Source organism: Physeter macrocephalus, chromosome 8 (assembly GCF_002837175.3).
Source record: "Physeter macrocephalus isolate SW-GA chromosome 8, ASM283717v5, whole genome shotgun sequence".
NCBI classification, from domain to species: domain Eukaryota; kingdom Metazoa; phylum Chordata; class Mammalia; order Artiodactyla; family Physeteridae; genus Physeter; species Physeter macrocephalus.
Genome location: NC_041221.1, coordinates 72,808,971 through 72,827,253, shown reverse-complemented (window position 1 = coordinate 72,827,253; position 18,283 = coordinate 72,808,971). Strand labels below are relative to the sequence as shown.

Here is an 18,283-nt window from a genome sequence, read left to right as displayed (position 1 = left end):
CTCCTTGTCTTATGAGTATTGCTACCCCAGCCTTCTTTTCATCTCCATTTGCATGGAACATCTTTTTCCATCTCTTCACTTTGAGTCTGTGTGTGTTCTTACATCTGAAGTGAGTCTCCTGTAGGCAGCATATAGGTGAGTTTTAGTTTGTTATCCATTCAACCACTCTGTGTCTTTTGATTGGAGAATTTAAATTTAGTCCATTTACATTTTAAGTAATTATTGATAGGTATGTATTTATTGCCATTTTGTTAAATTTCTTCTGGAGGTTTTGTAGTTCTTCTGTTTGCTTCTTTCCTCTCTCTTCGTTTGTGGTTTGATCATTTTCTCTAATGGTATGCTTAGATATTTCTCTCTTTACCTTTTGTGTGTTTCCTGTAGATTTTTGCCTTGTGGTTACCATGAGTCTTACATATAAAAACTTATATTTATTACCATCTATTTTAAGTTGATAATAAGGTAAATTTGAACTCATTCTAAAGCTCTACATTTTTACTCCCCTCCACATTTTGTCTTTGATGTCACATTTTACATTAAGCACCTTTCTGGGAGATACAGTGAGCTTGAGCCAGGCAGAGAGAGAGTGCAGATGTTGCATCCAGTAGCCTCTGAGCATCTTTGTAGATCCCTTGCTATACACCAAACTAGAAGCCTCCTCCTCAAGACTAATTTCCTTTACAAGCAAATAGGCCTTTTTCACAGAAAGAATGGGGTGTGTTTCAGTCTGCTGTCTGTTCAGTTTCCTGGGGGTGGTAGCCCGCCAAGGACTGTCTCTTTGGTTGTTACAGCCCCATGGGACCCAAGAACACAGTAAGCCCCACCCTGGGCTGCAGCTGTAAAAACCAAGCCACCAGACATAAAAACTGGGACTGTCTCTTTGATTGTTAACAGTCCCACGGGACCCGAGAACACAGTAAGCCCCACCCTGGGCTGCAGCTGTAAAAACCTGGACACCAGACATAAAAACTGGGACATCAGATGTGCATAAAAGCTCCCCTCTGGGAGTTACTGGTGCTGTGGAGAGCAGCAGAGGGCAAAGATGGCCCTTGCTGGCTGGAGTGAGGCAGATGGCATAAAGATGGTGCTGCTAGCCGCTGTCCTTAGTGTCCCAGCAGGTCCCTAGATGTATGTTAAATTAAATGCCTACTCTGCAGGTCAGCACTTTAAGATAAGCAAGTGAGCCTCTTTGACAGAAAGTCTGGGCGCCTCTCAATCAGCTGCTTCTGCGCCGGGTCATTGGAGGGGAGGGGTGGTTCCAAGCGTGGGAACCCTTTCAGTTCCTGTTCCCTCGTGGGTTTCGCGGACGTGAATCCCCTTGGTTTTTAAAGTTAGATGTTTTGGGGACTCATCTCTCAGGTGCTGGTCTTAAAACCTAGGGTGCCCAATTTGGAGTTCAGACCCATTGCTCCTCAGGGAAAAGCTCCAGCTTGTGAGTTCACTCCTGACTGTGGGTCTCCACACCGGGAGAGGGGTTTACGGCAAGAGTGTTTCTCAGCCTCTCCTTCCCACTTTTGAATTTGTACTTTTTGTTTGTACCTCATGTTTTAATATTTTATCATATTCATTTTGTATTATTCTTTTGTGTGACAGTATGTCTTAAATCCCTGGTGGCCAGTTGTTTTCCAGTTCTGCCAAACTAAACCCTTTATCTGCTCTTAGAAAAGACGTGGATTACCCTTGAGCAGATCCACTTACGGTTGGTGGATAGGAATTACATTGTGGAGTGTTTACTTCATGGCACTCTTAGAACATTTATGTATGTCTAGCTTTGGGGGTAATGTCCCATAATCTCTAAGCAGGTAGGCTTCTTGTGGTTTATTTAGGATTTTAAATACCCATTTTTAATGTAATTTCATTATGTTTGAATTAAGATAGCTCTTATTACTTGTTACTAACACATATCTTTTATGAAATCCAACCAAACATGAATTGTTTTTATTCTTTACCCTTCCCAGAGTGATGATTCTGACATTTGGGATGATACAGCATTGATAAAAGCTTATGATAAAGCTGTGGCTTCATTTAAGGTATGAAATTCTTATTTATTCTTTTCCTTATTTCCTCATGTGTACTCATTCAGGGAAAAAAATGATAGCATACTTACAGTAAAGTGTTAAAATACATATTACTCAGTCTAATTTTGAAGATTAAAAGATATCAGGTTAGATAAATTAGTTATCTTCCTTTAGAAGTTGGTAACCAGTCTATATGTCATCCCTTTAACAGAGGCAATTTAAGCAGAATTTTAAGCATTTATAATTTTTAATGTGTTTAGACTGTATCAAACTATCAAAGTCTTCTAATTCGGATTAGTGGAAGGACAATCTGAATTATACTTTTGAAACATTTAACAAGCCTTTATTGAAATAATATTGAGGATAAATAGCCTAGTGCAGTAATGAATACTTGCAGAGTGTTTACAGTGTTCTAGGCACTGTTCCATATGCTTTACATACATTAAATTAATGTAATCCTCCCCAGATCCTATGAGGTATCAAGACAGGTGTTCCTGATGGTGATGAATGTCAAAGAATGTACATTTCTTTTGCAGGGCGAAGTCTATTTTTTTGTGGCTCAAACAAGACATTTACACAGTTGTCCAATATCATTTTCCCCACTGTCTAAGGTGCTTAGTCTTTTTGAGCATCAAACATGGGCCATCAGTAGTCCAGGCACAGAGCATACACTCATACAGAGCACCAAGCATGGAGTCCACTTCCATCCCTAGTCACTCCTGTAGCGTGAGATAAAGGTCAGATCTGTATGTCATCCTTGAAGCTGAACTCTAAATTTGTCAATAACATGCTTTCCAACGTATATTTAGACTAGAAATAACACTAATGCAGAGTTACCAAGAGAGTTCTATAAAATGCAGATTAAAATGGGGCTCGATGTGGCACGGGGTTGGTGATATTGCATGGGGAAGTAGACTGAGCAGAGAAAAAGAACTGATTTGGGCAAGAGATAGTTTACGTTTAATTGTGTTGCATTTGAGGTAAATGTGAGGATATGAAATTGGTAATTGGAAATGTTGAACTAAGGAGAAAAGTCAGAGCTGGATAATAGCTTTGGAAGTTTGTTTGCATAGAAAGTATAATTGAAGTAATAGGAATAGATGATCATAACCTGGTAAAGAAGGATGGCCAGTTCTTCTTGGGAATGCCCAAGTTTTAGACTTGATCAGAGAAGTAATAAAAGCATTAGGGCCCAACATTGCTATGTCATCAAAAATGTTGTGACTATCAAAAAAAAAAAAATGATTGACAGAGTCTAATGTTATGGAAAGGTTGAGAGTGAGGAGACTTGCTTAAAAGGGTCCTTAGAGCTGATTATCAGATATATGATACCTTCAAGAGCAGTTTCTGTAGCATGTGGGATGGTGAAGAGAGGAAATAGAAGCTATCTGAGACGGTGGAGCCTGGAGACCAGTTTATAGTGACTGAGTTATATTGTGACTTTTTAAATATATCACCCTGTAACATGTACGTTTCTATTCATGTTTTCATAGCACGCTCTAAAGAATGGTGACATTTCCGAAGTTTCAGAAAAACCAAAAGTCACACCTAAAAGAAAACCTGCTAAGAAGAATAAAAGCCAAAGAAAGAATACCACAACTCCCTTGAAGCAGGTTATTTTAAAACCTTGAGATTTAACTTCAAAGAATTTCTTGTTACTGTCCTTATTAAATAGTATAAAGTACCTTTAAATTATTAGGACAGTATTTTCTATTGACATATAATCATAAAATTTCTAAAGCACCTATTAAACTTTCTGTTATTTAGAAACATGCATATTAATGTAAAGAATTAGGAGGAAATGATAAATACTAAATTCAGGACATTGTTTATGTTGGGGGTAGAGGGGAGGAAGGCAGTGCAGCTTGGAAGAAGTACCTGAAGGCTTAAACTGAATTAGCAGTGTTTGACTTTTCTAAATCTGAGAGAGGTATCCTTTTTTTTCCTTCAAAAATACTAAAACTGTTAATACCTGGGGACCACATATTCTGGGTAGAGTCATTTCTGCTATTTGAAACAGTCTACATAGAAGCTAATTATTTTGGTGTCTCATTAGTTGCTTTAGTTTCATCATTAGCAAGGGTGAAGAGAGCTGATGTTTGATAAGCACGTGCTATGAGCTGGGCTAGCATACTGGACACTTTACATGCTCGCCCTCCTTTCTGTTCTTCACAACAAATATGTGAGGCAGATTATACTACACCCACTTAACAGATGAGGAAAATAAGACTCAAGGAGATTAAGAAACTTGTCCATGATTATATAAATGGCAGGACTATGTCATGTTATATTTATATTAGAATTCAGATTTCTGTGTTTTGGGCCCCAAGTTTTTTCACTATAACATTCTGCCTCCCAGAACAGTTAACCAGAGACTGTCCCCTCCACCCCCAACCCCACCCCACCCAAACAAGATTATAGTTTACCCTCTTTTAAAGAAATGTGCGTGTGTGTGTGTGTCTATCTTTGGTTTCTTTTATAGTGGAAAGTTGGTGACAAATGTGCTGCCATTTGGTCAGAAGATGGCTGTGTTTACCCAGCTACCATTGCTTCGATTGACTTTAAGAGAGAAACCTGTGTTGTCATTTACACTGGATATGGAAATAGAGAGGAGCAAAATCTGTCTGATCTACTTTCCACAACCTCTGAAGTAGCAAATAATATAGAACAGAATGCTCGGGAGGTAAGGATAAAAAAATGGAATTCTTGGAAGCAGAAACTAGATGAGAAATTAAGCAGTATAACTGGTTGTCAGTTTGATCCACTGAAGCATTATATTTTTCTTAATGATGCTTTTATAACAAAAATACATGTATTTCTTTCTCTTAAAAGAATGAAAATGAAAGTCAAATTTCAACAGATGAAAGCGAGAACTCCTCCAGGTCTCCTGTGAATCAGCCAAATAGCATCAAGTCAAAAGCTGCTCCATGGAGCTCTTTTCTCCCTCCACCACCCCATATGCCAGGATCAGGTCTGGGACCAGGAAAGGTAAACTTCTACCCAGAAAAGGTTTCCCAGGAGATACTTAATATAGTATTGGAACATTCAGCCCCTCCATTAAGTGAATTGTAGCTTTTCTAGCGAAACTTTTTTTTTTTTTTTCGCTATGCCCTGCAGCTTGCAGGATCTTAGTTCCCGGACCAGGGATTGAACCTGGGCCACCTGGACCACTAGGGATTTCCCTCATGAAACTTTCGTAGCTTTCCATAGATGTTGTAAATACATACCTGAGAATTCTTTGAAAAGGAAATAAGATAGTAATGCAGAATAGTTTATAATGAAAGCCTTTCCTAACAATTTTTATAGAGTATTAGGTATATTAAAGTAATAACTTAGCAAACTTTTGGAGATTGACATATATACTCTACTATGTGTAAAATAGATAACTAATAAGAACCTACTGTATAGCACAGGGAACTCTACTCATTGCTCTTTGGTGACCTAAATGGGAAGGAAATCGAAAAAAGAGGGGATATATGTACATGTATAACTGATTCACTTTGCTGTACAGCGCAAACTAACACAACATTGTAAAGCAACTATACGCCAATAAAAATTAATTTAAAAAATAGTTTAGCAAACTTAAGTTTGAAGGTATAATATTTTACCATCAGCTGGATGTTGTGCTGTAGTTCCCTGTGTCACTTGTATAAGGTATATAAAAATTGGAAGAGAACACAGTATTTACATCTGATACAGGTGAAATCCAGAGAAGCTCCCAGACTGTTTTGTAGAGCAAAATGTAAATACTGTTTTCATTCATGGTTCTTTTGGTTATCAGTAGCAAACAACTTAAACAAAAAGGATTTTTAGTTTAGGTTATATCATGGAATCAAAGTCCCTGTCCAGTAGTTTTGTATAAAGCATTGATTTCTTCAGGCAGTGATAATAATAAAGATTTTTAAAATCAAGCATGACATTAAAACTTTTCCTTAGGATTCCCTGTTGAGAGCTTCCTTATTGAGGTTTATATTCTATTACATTTTTCAGAATGGTCAGACCTCTTAATTTATATACATAACAAACATGCTTCATTGGTCTCAGGGGGCTGATTTTTCTTAAGTGAGAGACACTAATTTTTATAATATATGCTCTAAATTAGCATATGTAATTGAAAGGACGTCCAATAGATTATGCAATTTAGTTAATGAAATTGCGGGAGATGTGGTCTTTTATGATGGAAATGTCTTGCTGAGTATACAGTCTCTGATTTATTAGGTAATTTTTAATTTTTCTTACTTTGGCTTTACTGCCTGAATGTCTACAGAGAAAGGAAACGAGAAAAATCTAAATTTATGAGTCTATATGACTTCAGCATTTGGTACGTGAAATTCTATTTAACCTTTTTGATATGAATAATATAGATATTATTCTGGGCAATTATTTCGATTCTTTTGACATTGAATTCTTTTTTACTGTTTACATATTGAAACTGTTAAATTGGTCTTTCTTTGAAATGTTCTTTACAGCCAGATCTAAAATTCAGTGGCCCACCGCCACCACCCTTCCCGTCATGCTGGCTGCCTCCATTTCCTTCTGGACCACCAGTAAGTGCAAAAGAATTCAGATTAAACTTTGCTTTCGTACACAGTTTGGGATTTAGCAGAACATAGGTAGTTTGGAAATGTCACAGCCAGGTTCTGATGGGTAAAAATTCGGACTAAACTTCAGGGTTTCGATTTTGTTTTGGGGGTTTTTAAAAATTTATTTTTGGCTGCGTTGGGTCTTCATTGCTGTGCACGGCTTTCTCTAGTTGCGGTGAGCGGGGGGCTACTCTTCATTGCGGTGCCCAGGTTTCTCATTGTGGTGGCTTCTAACGGGGATAGCGCCTATCCAAAAGGATTTAATTATACCGTACCTTAGGATTAATGTTTTACCCTTCCATGCATGGTCTGATCACGTAGATTGTCCAGATATCTAATGGCAGACTTTTAGATATAAACAATAGGCAAAATACAAAGACACTTTTTGGCAGACTGCATTGGGGTGGGGGCAGTGCAGATGTTCTAGCCAGAACTTTTACTTGAAATGCTGTGTGGGTGTTTTTTGAGGAAAACCATAGAAGGATTTATCCTTGGTCTTTTACCTATAGCTTCATAATGGAACAGAAAAATAGGTCTCATGAAAGCAAAATGTTTAAATATTTTATGTGACCTGTTGCCTTTTGATTCTTGTTCAATTTAATTTTATTGTTCTCTTGTTGTTGTTACTGGTTGGCTTTCTCCAAATCTCAGATTTTTAAAAAAATTTTAACTAGGAGATGACATGGAATGTAGGGAAAGATACAACTAACATCCAGCATTCTGTTCATAAAATAGGTTTCCAGACCTTATGTTTTTGTCTACTGATTTTAAAGTGTATCTTTCTCTGTTTCCAGATAATTCCCCCACCACCTCCTGTATGTCCAGATTCTCTGGATGATGCTGATGCTTTGGGAAGTATGTTAATCTCTTGGTACATGAGTGGTTATCATACTGGTTACTATATGGTAAGTGATCACTCAGCATCTTTCCTGACAGTCACTTTGTGATGTTGTGACTTTGCTTTTTCGTTTGTGACTAAAGAGTGGTTTCTTTTTTTTGTTTGTTTTGTTTGTTTTGTGTGTGTGTGTGGTACACTGTTGTGGCCTCTCCCGTTGTGGAGTGCAGGGTCCGGACGCACAGGCTCAGTGGCCATGGCTCACAGGCCCAGCCACTCCGCGGCATGTGGGATCTTCCCAGACCGGGGCACAAAACCATGTCCCCTGCATCAGCAGGCGAATTCTCAACCACTGCGCCACCAGGGAAGCCCAAGAGTGGTTTCTTATGTTAGGTAGATCCTAAGAGTTGAAAACTAGAGGCAGGTTCAGTTCCAGACCACTGTAATGAAGTGAGTGTCACAATTAAGCAAGTCATGAATTTTTTGGTTTCCTAGTACATATAAACGTTATGCTGGGCTTCCCTGGTGGCGCAGTGGTTGAGAATCTGCCTGCCAATGCAGGGGACACGGGTTCGAGCCCTGGTCTGGGAAGATCCCACATGCTGCGGAGCAACTGGGCCCGTGAGCCACAATTACTGAACCTGCGCATCTGGAGCCTGTGCTCTGCAACAAGAGAAGCCGTGATAGTGAGAGGCCCACACACCGCGATGAAGAGTGGCCCCCACTTGCCACAACTGGAGAAAGCCCTCGCACAGAAACGAAGACCGAACACAGCCATAAATAAATAAAAATTAAAAAAGAGTTCCAATTTCAACGGTCAGCTACTCTAAAAAAAAAAAAAAAAGTTATGTTTACACTATACTGTATTCTAGTACGTATGTAATAGCATTATGTCTTAAAAGCAGTGTACATACCTTAATTTTAAAATATTTTATTGCTGAGAAAAGCTAGCTACTATTTGACAACACAGGGTTGCCCCAGCCTTCAATCTGTGCAGAATACAGTATCTGCAAAGTACAATAAAACAAGGTATGTTCCTACCTTACAGTTTTAAACAATACAGCTATCTAAGGCTAAAATTACTCTTGTATTGTCCCCGCTAAGTATAGTTGTAGTGCATTTAAAAATCTTTCATATTATTAGGTTATTTTTATTACAGTTGGCCCTCTGTATCCATGGGTTCTGCATCCATGCATTCAACCAACTGTGAATGTTCGAAGAAAAAAATTCCAGAAAGTTCCAAAAAAGCAAAACTTGAATTTACTGCATGCTGACAACTATTTACATAGTATTAGATATTATAAGTAACCTAGAGATGATTTAAAGTATATGAGAGGATGTGCATAGGTTACATGCAAGTACTGTGCCATTTTATATAAAGGACTGGAGCATCTGCAGATTTTGGTGTTCAGTGGCAGGGTGGGATGGGGGTGTATCCTGGAACTCATCCCCCATGGCTGTCAAGGGACGAATGTGTACATTTTCTAATTTAATGAAACTTTTTCTAAATTATTTTCTAATCTCATTAGTCTTTCTGTTTTGATTTGAAATAAAATGGGTTGTAGGAGATGGAAAAAGGAAGGATGATACCCCCACTCCCCCAGCCCCCCGCAAAAAAAAGGAAAAGAAAGACAAAAAAATAGGTAATTTTTGTGCACAGTGAAAGTCTGGTGTGATAAATGCCAAACTGGACCTTAGGGACTGAGGCTCCAAACTTCTCGTTTTGTGCATCTGTCTGTTGCAGACATGTTCTATTGTAATTTAGCAGGAAATTTTAAACTTTTTAAAAAATGAAACTAATATGGCATGCTAAGATTATGATGTGATACTTGAATTTTTAGTTAACTAATATATAGAAGAAACTAAACAACTGACTTGAAGATGTAATTTTATAAGTATATCATCTGTACATTCCTTCACCAATATTCTTACTTTAAAGCTACTCTTCAGCTGTTGTATAACCCTGATATATTTGTACGGTATGATGAAGTTCCCCTTTTAATGACCGAAACAATAATGGAAACTAAATTAATAGTTCGTAATGTGTTTTGAGACCAGTCATCTGATAACTTTCTCAGCTTCCCCCTTCTGCACTTCACATTTCTCTGCATGTTTTCTGTAAATTATGAAATATAGTCGTTTCTCGGTATCTGCAGGCGATTGGCTCCAGGATTCCTTCAGGTACCAAAATTCAGGGATGCTCACGTCCCTTATAGAAAATGGGATACTACTTGCATATAACCTACACACATCCTCCTGTGTACTTTGAATCATCTTTAGATTACTTATAATACCTAATACGATGTAAATGATATGTAAGTAGTTGCTGGTATGTAGCAAATTTAAGTTTTGCTTTTTGGAACTTTCTGGAATTCCTTTTTTCTAATATTTTTGATCTGCAGTTGGTTGAATCTGCAGATGTGGAATCTGTGGATACAGAAGGCCAACTGTATTTTGAAAAATAATTATATATAAAGTATTGGCATAAGTTATGTTTATTTTTAAATTTTTTAGACAGGAAAGATAGAGGGTGCAAAATTCATCCATAGTTCTAGTACGCAGATATATCATATTTTGCCTTGTTTTCAGGTTCATATTATGCAAAGGTTCATGGCTTTGGTTGTTGTTGTTAGTATAAACTTTATTGAAATATGCAAGCAGAAGAGTACACATATTAGAAGTCCACAGATTGATGAATTTTCACAAAGTGATCACATTTGTGTAATCAGTGCTAATATCAACAAAAAGACCACAATCCTGAAGTTTCCTTTTATCCCCTTCTAGTCATTACCAATCCCTTTCCTAAGGGTAACCCTTTTCCTGACTTATAATGTCATCAAATTTTTTAATTTTGTGAATAAATCACACATATACTCCTTTATGGCTGGCATATTTTGCTCAGCACTTTGTGAGATTAATCTACATTGTTGTGTGTGGTTGTAGCTGTATTTCATTCCATTGTATACGTATACCATAATCTGTTTATTCATTTTAACCGTTGACGGACATTTGGTTTGTTTCCAATTTGGGGCTATTAAATATTTTTAATAGTTAAGCTTTATTAAGATACAATTTACATGGTATACAGGTCACCCATTTAAAGTACACAGGTCAGTGGTTTTAGTTTTTATTATATTCACAATTATGTAGCCATCACTATAATCAATTTTATTTTATTTCATTTCATTTCGTTTCATTTTGTTTCCTTTCATTTTATTTGTTTTTGGTTACACTGCATGGCATGTGGGATCTTAGTTCCCTGACCAGGGATTGAACCTGCGCCCCCTGCACTGGAAATGCAGAGTCTTAACCACTGGACTGCCAGGGAAGTCCCTACAATCAATTTTAGAATAATTTCATTATCTACCCCCCAACCCCAAGAAAATCACATACCCTCATTTTCCCCAACCTCCCAGCAGTAGGCATTGACTAAACTACTTTCTATCTTCTTTTGGATTTGCCTATTCTGGACATTTTGAATAAATAGAATCGTACTGTATGTGATCTTTTGTGTGTATCCTTCTTCACTCAGCCTAATGTTGTCAGGATCCATCTGTGTTGTAGCATGTATCAGTACTTCATTTTTTATTGCCAAATAATACTCTGTTGTGTATACCACATTTTATCCATTTGAGTTGTTTCCACTTTTTGGCTGTAATGAATAATGCTGCTATGTACATTTGTGTACAAGTTTTTGTGTGGATGTACGTTTTCATTTCTCTTGGGTATATACCTAGGAGTGGAATTGCTGGATCACATGGTATGTGAAGGTTCAGCTTTGGTAGGTAACCAAACCAGAATACAAGTGTGGTGTTGTTGTTTTAATAATTTCAGACTTACAGAAAAGTTGCAAAAATAGTACAAGAATTTCCATATGTAGGTTCCCCAAATGTCAACTTTTTACCCCTTTAGGTTTCTCATTCTCATTCATTTCATTTTTCCTTCTCTCTCCTTCTCTGTATCTATCTATATTTTTCCCCCCAAAGCTAATTAGAATCAGTTGCAGATATAGTGCCCCTAGCATTTAAATACACTATGTATTTCCTGAAAGCAAGAACATTCTTTTGTATAATCACCATATAGTTATCAAATCAGGAACTTAAATGGATTAATACTGATACTATGATCTTATCTACTGGCCTTATTCAAATTTTGCCAGTTGTCTTATGAATGTCCTTTACAACAAAAGAAAGTTGTTATTTTAATCTAGAATTCAGTCCAGGGCCATGTGTTACCTTTTGTTGTCATATCTCTTTAGTCTTACATGACTGACTTTTAAAATATAGTTTTGTCTTCATACCATTTACATTGTTTTGTATCCTTTAAAAATATATATTTGTTAATTACAAGTGATAAACGTAAAACCTGGTAAAATTTTCAAAAATTAAAGATGAGACAGGGCTTCCCTGGTGGCGCAGTGGTTGAGAGTCCACCTGCCAATGCAGGGGATACGGGTTCGTGCCCCGGTCCAGGAAGATCCCACATGACTGTAGGGCCTTCCTGGTGGCGCAGTGGTTGAGAGTCCGCCTGCCGATGCAGGGGATACGGGTTCGTGCCCCGGTCCAGGAAGATCCCACATGCCGCGGAGCGGCTGGGCCCGTGAGCCATGGCCGCTGAGCCTGCGCGTCCGGAACCTGTGCTCCGCAACGGGAGAGGCCACAGCAGTGAGAGGCCAGCGTACAGCCCAAAAAAAAAAAAAAAGAACATGAGACAAAAATCCTGTTGGTGACCAAAGCCATGCCCATAAATTGGGAGACTGAGATTGACATATGCACACTACTATATATAAAATAGATAACTAATAAGAATCTACTATATGGCACAGGGAACTCTTAATCAATACTCTGTAATGACCTATATGGGGATAGAATCTAAAAAAGAGTGGATATATGTATATGTATAACTGATTCACTTTGCTCTAGAGCAGAAACTAACACAGCATTGTAAATCAACTGTACTCCAATAAAAATTAATTAAAAAAAAAAAAGCCAGACCCAGTTTCTACCCTTCTCCAGAGGTCACCACTGATATTAGTTTGCCGTATAGCCTATCAAAATCTCTTTCTCTGTGTTCAGGTATATATGAGTGCTTATAAGAAATGTATTGTTTTTATGTTCATCTTTCTATATATAAAGACATCTGTAAGAGTTTAGTTCAGGATTTCCCTGGCAGTCCAGTGGTTAGGACACCGTGCTTCCACTGCAGGGGGCACAGGTTCGATCCCTGGTTGGGGAACTAAGATCCCACATGCCACGTTGTGCAGCCAAAAAAAAAAATGAAGTTGGCTTTACTTACTTGTCATTCTGTTGGTGACCAATTTCACTAAATTTACTGACCATTTACTTCAACTATATTCTTTCTAACTTCCCTGGTGATCACATCATTTCTCTCCTCTGCTTCATAGACAAACTTCTTCAAAAAATTATCTCTAGTTGTCCTCTTTACTTCCTTAATCTCACATTCTCTTCAGGCCTGTCAGGTAGACTTCTGTCTTTCCTACTGTACTGAGATTTTTTTGTTTTTAAAGATTTTTAAAAATTAATTAATGAATTTATTTTTGGCTCTGTTGGGTCTTCGTTGCTGTGTGTGGGCTTTCTCTAGTTGCAGTGAGTGGGGGCTACTCTTCGTTGTGGTGCGCGGGCTTCCCATTGTGGTGGCTTCTCTTGTTGCGGAGCACAGGCTCTAGGCACGCAGGCTTCAGTAGCTGTGGCGTGTGGGCTTAGTTGCTCCACAGCATGTGGGATCTTCCCGGACCAGGGCTCGAACCCATGTCCCCTGCACTGGCAGGTGGATTCTTAACCACTGGGCCACCAGGGAAGCCCTGTATTGAGATTTTACCTCCAGATTGCTGACTCAGTGGTCAGTTAGTTCTCTGCTTTATGTCTCTTACCTCTCAGGAACATTTTAATATATTTGACTACTCTTTTGAAAGACTTTTTTCTCCTGCCTTCAGTAACACTTTTTAATCTACCAGTCTTTTGTGTGTGTGTGTGTGTGTGGTACGCGGGCCTCTCACTGTTGTGGCCTCTCCCGTCGCGGAGCACAGGCTCCGGACGCGCAGGCTCAGCGGCCATGGCTCATGGGACCAGCCGCTCCACGGCATGTGGGATCCTCCCAGACCGGGGCACGAACCCATGTCCCCTGCATTGGCAGGCGGACTCTCAAACAGTGCACCACCAGGGAAGCCCTAATCTACTAGTCTTACACCTTCTTCCTTGGCTGCTCCTTTTAGACTCCTTTAACAGCTTTTCCTCCTCTACCCAATATCTGTGTGGGATTCCTTATGCCCAACCCATAGCCCCCTTCTCTTCTCTAACTATAAACTCTCACTAGGTGACCTCATCTGCTCTAGGACTTAAAATGGCATGTCTGTACTGGAAGTTCTCAGATGTCTAGCTCTGAATTTGAGACTTGTTTATCCAACTGCCTATTTTCCCTCACCACATGGATGTCTGTTAGGTACATCTCAAACCAAATATAGCCAAAACCGAACTGTTAGTTCATACACCTCTATTCACACAGCCTTTCCATCTCAGTAAGCAGTAACATTGATGCACCAGCAGCACCAGTTTCTCAAGCCACAAATGTGGAGTTAGCGTTGATTGATTCCTCACTTTCCTTCACTTTTTATAACCAATTTGTAAGAAAGTTCTGTTGACTATTTCCATACAGATCCTGAATCAATGCACTCTGATTTCTCTCCACTAATACCCATTCAAGATACTATCATCTCTTTACTATCATCTATTTTTTTAACCGAGATATATTGGGTTGGCCAAAAAGTTCGTTCGGGTCCCCATTTCTTTTAATTGCATGGATGTACCACGTTGTGTTTATCCATTCATCAGTTGATGGACATTTGGGTTGTCTCGTCTTTTTGGCTACAATGAATAATTCTGTTATCAACATTTGTGTATAAAATTTTGTAGGGACATATGTTTTCAGTTTTCTTGGGTATATATTTAGGCGTAGAATTGCTGGCTCAAAAGATCGCTGTAGTGGAACCATGGTCAGGGAGCTAAGATCCCACATGCCTCTCGGCCAAAAAACCAAAACATAAAACAGAAGCAATATTGTAACAAATTCAGTAAAGACTTCAAAAAAAATGGTACACATCAAAAAAAAAGTCTTCAAAAAAAAATAAGTAAATAAATAAAGTGACTGAACCATTTTATTATAACCACCAGCGATGTGTGAGGGTTCCTATTTCTCCACATCGTCACCAACACTTACTATTGTCTCCTTGTTTGATTATAGCCATCCTAGTGGGTATGAAGTGATATGTTATTATGTTTTTGATTTGTACTTCCCTAATGACTAAATGATGTTGAGCATCTTTTCATGTGCTTGTTGACCATTTATATATCTTTTTTGGAGAACTGTCTATTCACATCCTTTGCCTATTTTTTAAATAGGTTGTTTGTCGATGAGTTGTAATAGCTCTTTATATATTCTGGATAAGACATCATTATCTCTTACCTTACTGCAGCAGATCCCAAGTATTCTTTTTGCTTATGAAATTTCATGTCCCATCCTGCCAAATCCATTCTGAATACAGCAGCTAGAGTGATATTTTATTTTATTTTATTTTTTCAAATATTTATTTATTTGCATGGGGCCTTAGTTGCATCATGCGGGATCTTTAGTTGCACCATGCAGACTTCTTAGTTGTGGCATGTGGACTCTTAATTGCAGCATGCATGCAGGATCTAGTTCCCCGACCAGGGATCGAACCTGGGCATTGGGTGCGTAGAGTCTTACCCACTGGACCACCAGGGAAGTTCCTCCACACTCTTCTTACTCAGTACACTCCTGCAACACTGGCCTCTTTTCTTGCTCATGTCCAGATTTATACCTTCTTCTGGGCCTTTGCACTCATTATTCTTTAGTCTGGAAAGCTGTTACTGTATTTCACTTGTCTGGCTTGTTACGCAGATCTCAACTGAAATTTCATCTTCCTGATTAAGCTAGAAGTGATCCACCCTCATTCTCTATTATATCACCCCACTTAGATTCTCTGTGTGACATTCATCGTTCTTGGTATGATTTTCTTTACCTGTTTATCTGTCTCCTTCCAGTAGAATGTTGAGCTCCACGGGAGCAGGGACCTTGTCTGTCTTATAACCTTGGATCTTTAGCATCTGGAATAGTGCCTGGTTCATAGTAAGTCTGGTTCAGAATAAGTTCATCATTTGCTAAATGTTGAACATTAGCAAGTTTTTCCTCTGGTAATTAGATAACCATTCTTATATATAAATCTTCTTGCAGATTATTTCCTTATGACATCTGGAAGTATCATTATTGGGTCAGAAAGTATAAACATTTTATTTTAATTTAGTTTTTAAACATTTTAGTAGCTTTTGATACTGTTGACTGCCTTTCCACAATTCTTTCCATGTGTATTGCCACTGGCGCAACTTGAAAATGTTTGTTTTACCACAGCCTTAAATAGTTATACACCTTATTGCTTTCTTCTTTGATAACTCAAGCAGCAGTTAAAAAATACGAATGTTCTAACGTGTCAGAATATATTTGATTTGAAGGATGACCTGGATGAAAATTAAAGTTGGTTAACTGTACTCATAAACATTCATATTTCACATACTTGATTGTACTGTTATTAAAACCTAGCAGATTTTCAACAGACTTTGAACTCTGGTCCTAACCAACAAAATGCAGATGTTTCTGTTTCTTCTGTGAGTTCAAGCAACAGTTCCTAGGAAAGCAGCCTTGTCCAGTATATTTGCCACAAATTCAGGGCTAAGCTATGGTTAACTTGTTCCAGAGAAATGATCTTTACTTTTTGCAGTATTATTTGTATATCTGCATAAATTAAAATATAAACCTGTGTTCGTATTCAGAAGTGTAAACAAATTGCCATTTCCTAGATCTTGCATTTTTGTCTCTTGGAAATTTTTACCATTAAAAAGAAGAAGCTACTGTTCATTGTCATGTTTTCCAATAGCTTATGTGTGTTTTAGAGAGCGTTGCCTTCAGGTAGCGATTCTTAACCATTGCTCCACAGAAGCATACATGATTGACAACTTTTCCATTACTAACCTGTTCCCATAAGAGCAGCCAGACAGGATTTGGGTCTAGCTCTTTTTTTTTTTTTTTTTTTTTTTTTTTTTTTTTGTTATGCGGGCCTCCCTCCGCTGCGGCCTCTCCCGCTGCGGGGCACAGGCTCCGGACGCGCAGGCTCAGCGGCCATGGCTCACGGGCCCAGCCGCTCCGCGGCACGCGGGATCCTCCCAGACCGGGGCGCGAACCCGGCTCCCCTGCATCGGCAGGCGGACGCGCAACCACTGCGCCACCAGGGAAGCCCCGGGTCTAGCTCTTAACCTATACATTTTTCTTTTTCTAGAAATCCTAGCAGAATGCAGATGAATGAGAGTAATGTTATTGAAATAACATAGCACAGGCTCTAACTTTGGTACTTATTAGTAACAAATCCCCTTTAATACATCTTGTGGCCTCAAAGATATAGATTAATAGTGAAGTCAAAAGCTAGTATATATGTAGGGAAAGATAGAAAGCATTGAGGCCAGAAGAGAGAAGATAGGAGTAGGACATTTGTGCTAAGTATGACCAGGAAAAACAGTAAATATTTGAGTCTTGATTTTTTTTTAACTTCTAAAATATTTTTGTCTAGTGAGTACTGGTTTTTAATGGTTTTATTTTAATAAATGAGTATGACACATTATATATTTTATTTGACAGAAAGTAAGATATAAGTTGGCTCAGGAACATCTTCAGACTTAGTGAAAGAAGAAAACTTTCTTAATTGCAGCCTAATAATTGTTTACTTTGGAGTCACTTTTAAAGTACATTTGAAGGCTGTAAACTTATTTTCTGATGATATTTTGTTAAAGAGAATTAATGAAATGTCTTATGTAAAACAAAATGTTCACTTCTGTATAAAATGTGTGTGTGTTTTTTTAACATCTTTATTGGAGTATAATTGCCCTACAATGTTGTGTTAGTTTCTGCTGTATAACAAAGTGAATCAGCTATATGTATAATATATCCCCATATCCCCTCCCTCTTGCATCTCCTTCCCACCCTCCCTATCCCTTAGGTTGTCACAAAGCACCAAGCTGATCTCCCTGTGCTATGCAGCTGCTCCCCACTAGCTATCTGTTTTACATTTGGTAGTGTATATATGTCAGTGCTACTCTCTCACTTTGTCCCAGCTTACCCTTCCCCCTCCCCATGTCTTCAAGTCCATTCTCTATGTCTGCGTCTTTATTCTGTATGTCTGCGTCTTTATTCCTGTCCTGCCCTTAAGTTCATCAGAACCATTTTTTTTTTAAGATTCTTCATATATGTGTTAGCATACAGTATTTGTTTTTCTTTTTCTGACTTACTTCACTCTGTATGACAGACTCTGGGTCCATCCACCTCACTACAAATAACTCAATTTCGTTTCTTTTTATGGCTGAGTAATATTACACTGTATATATGTGCCACATCTTCTTTATCCATTTATCTGTCGATGGACACTTAGGTTGCTTCCATGTCCTGGTTATTGTAAATAGTGCTGCAGTGAACATTGTGGTACATGACTCTTTTTGAATTATGGTTTTCTCAGGGTGAGATTGCTGGGTCATATGATAATTCTATTTTTAATTTTTTAAGGAACCTCCATACTGTTCTCTATAGTGGCTGTATCAATTTACATTCCCACCAACACTGCAAGAGGGTTCCCTTTTCTCCACACCCTCTCCAGCATTTATTGTTTGTAGATTTTTTGGTGATGGACATTCTGACCTGTGTGAGGTGATACCTCATTGTAGTTTTGATTTGCATATCTCTAATAATTAGTGATGTTGAGCATCCTTTCATGTGTT

At 38.3% G+C, this 18,283-nt stretch overlaps 1 protein-coding gene across 4 annotated transcripts in view; it reads left to right on the top strand.

The window, feature by feature from the left end:
* Positions 1–18,283, top strand: part of LOC102987978 (survival motor neuron protein) — a 44,924-nt gene that overhangs the window by 12,461 nt on the left and 14,180 nt on the right. For all 4 annotated transcript variants that reach the window (XM_007129963.4, XM_007129964.4, XM_028492962.2 and 1 more), the window contains exons 2-7: positions 1,956–2,027; positions 3,509–3,628; positions 4,498–4,698; positions 4,848–5,003; positions 6,485–6,562; positions 7,393–7,503. In XM_007129963.4, coding sequence (XP_007130025.1) covers positions 1,956–2,027; positions 3,509–3,628; positions 4,498–4,698; positions 4,848–5,003; positions 6,485–6,562; positions 7,393–7,503 — 738 coding nt within the window. The remainder of the gene's footprint in view (positions 1–1,955; positions 2,028–3,508; positions 3,629–4,497; positions 4,699–4,847; positions 5,004–6,484; positions 6,563–7,392; positions 7,504–18,283) is intronic.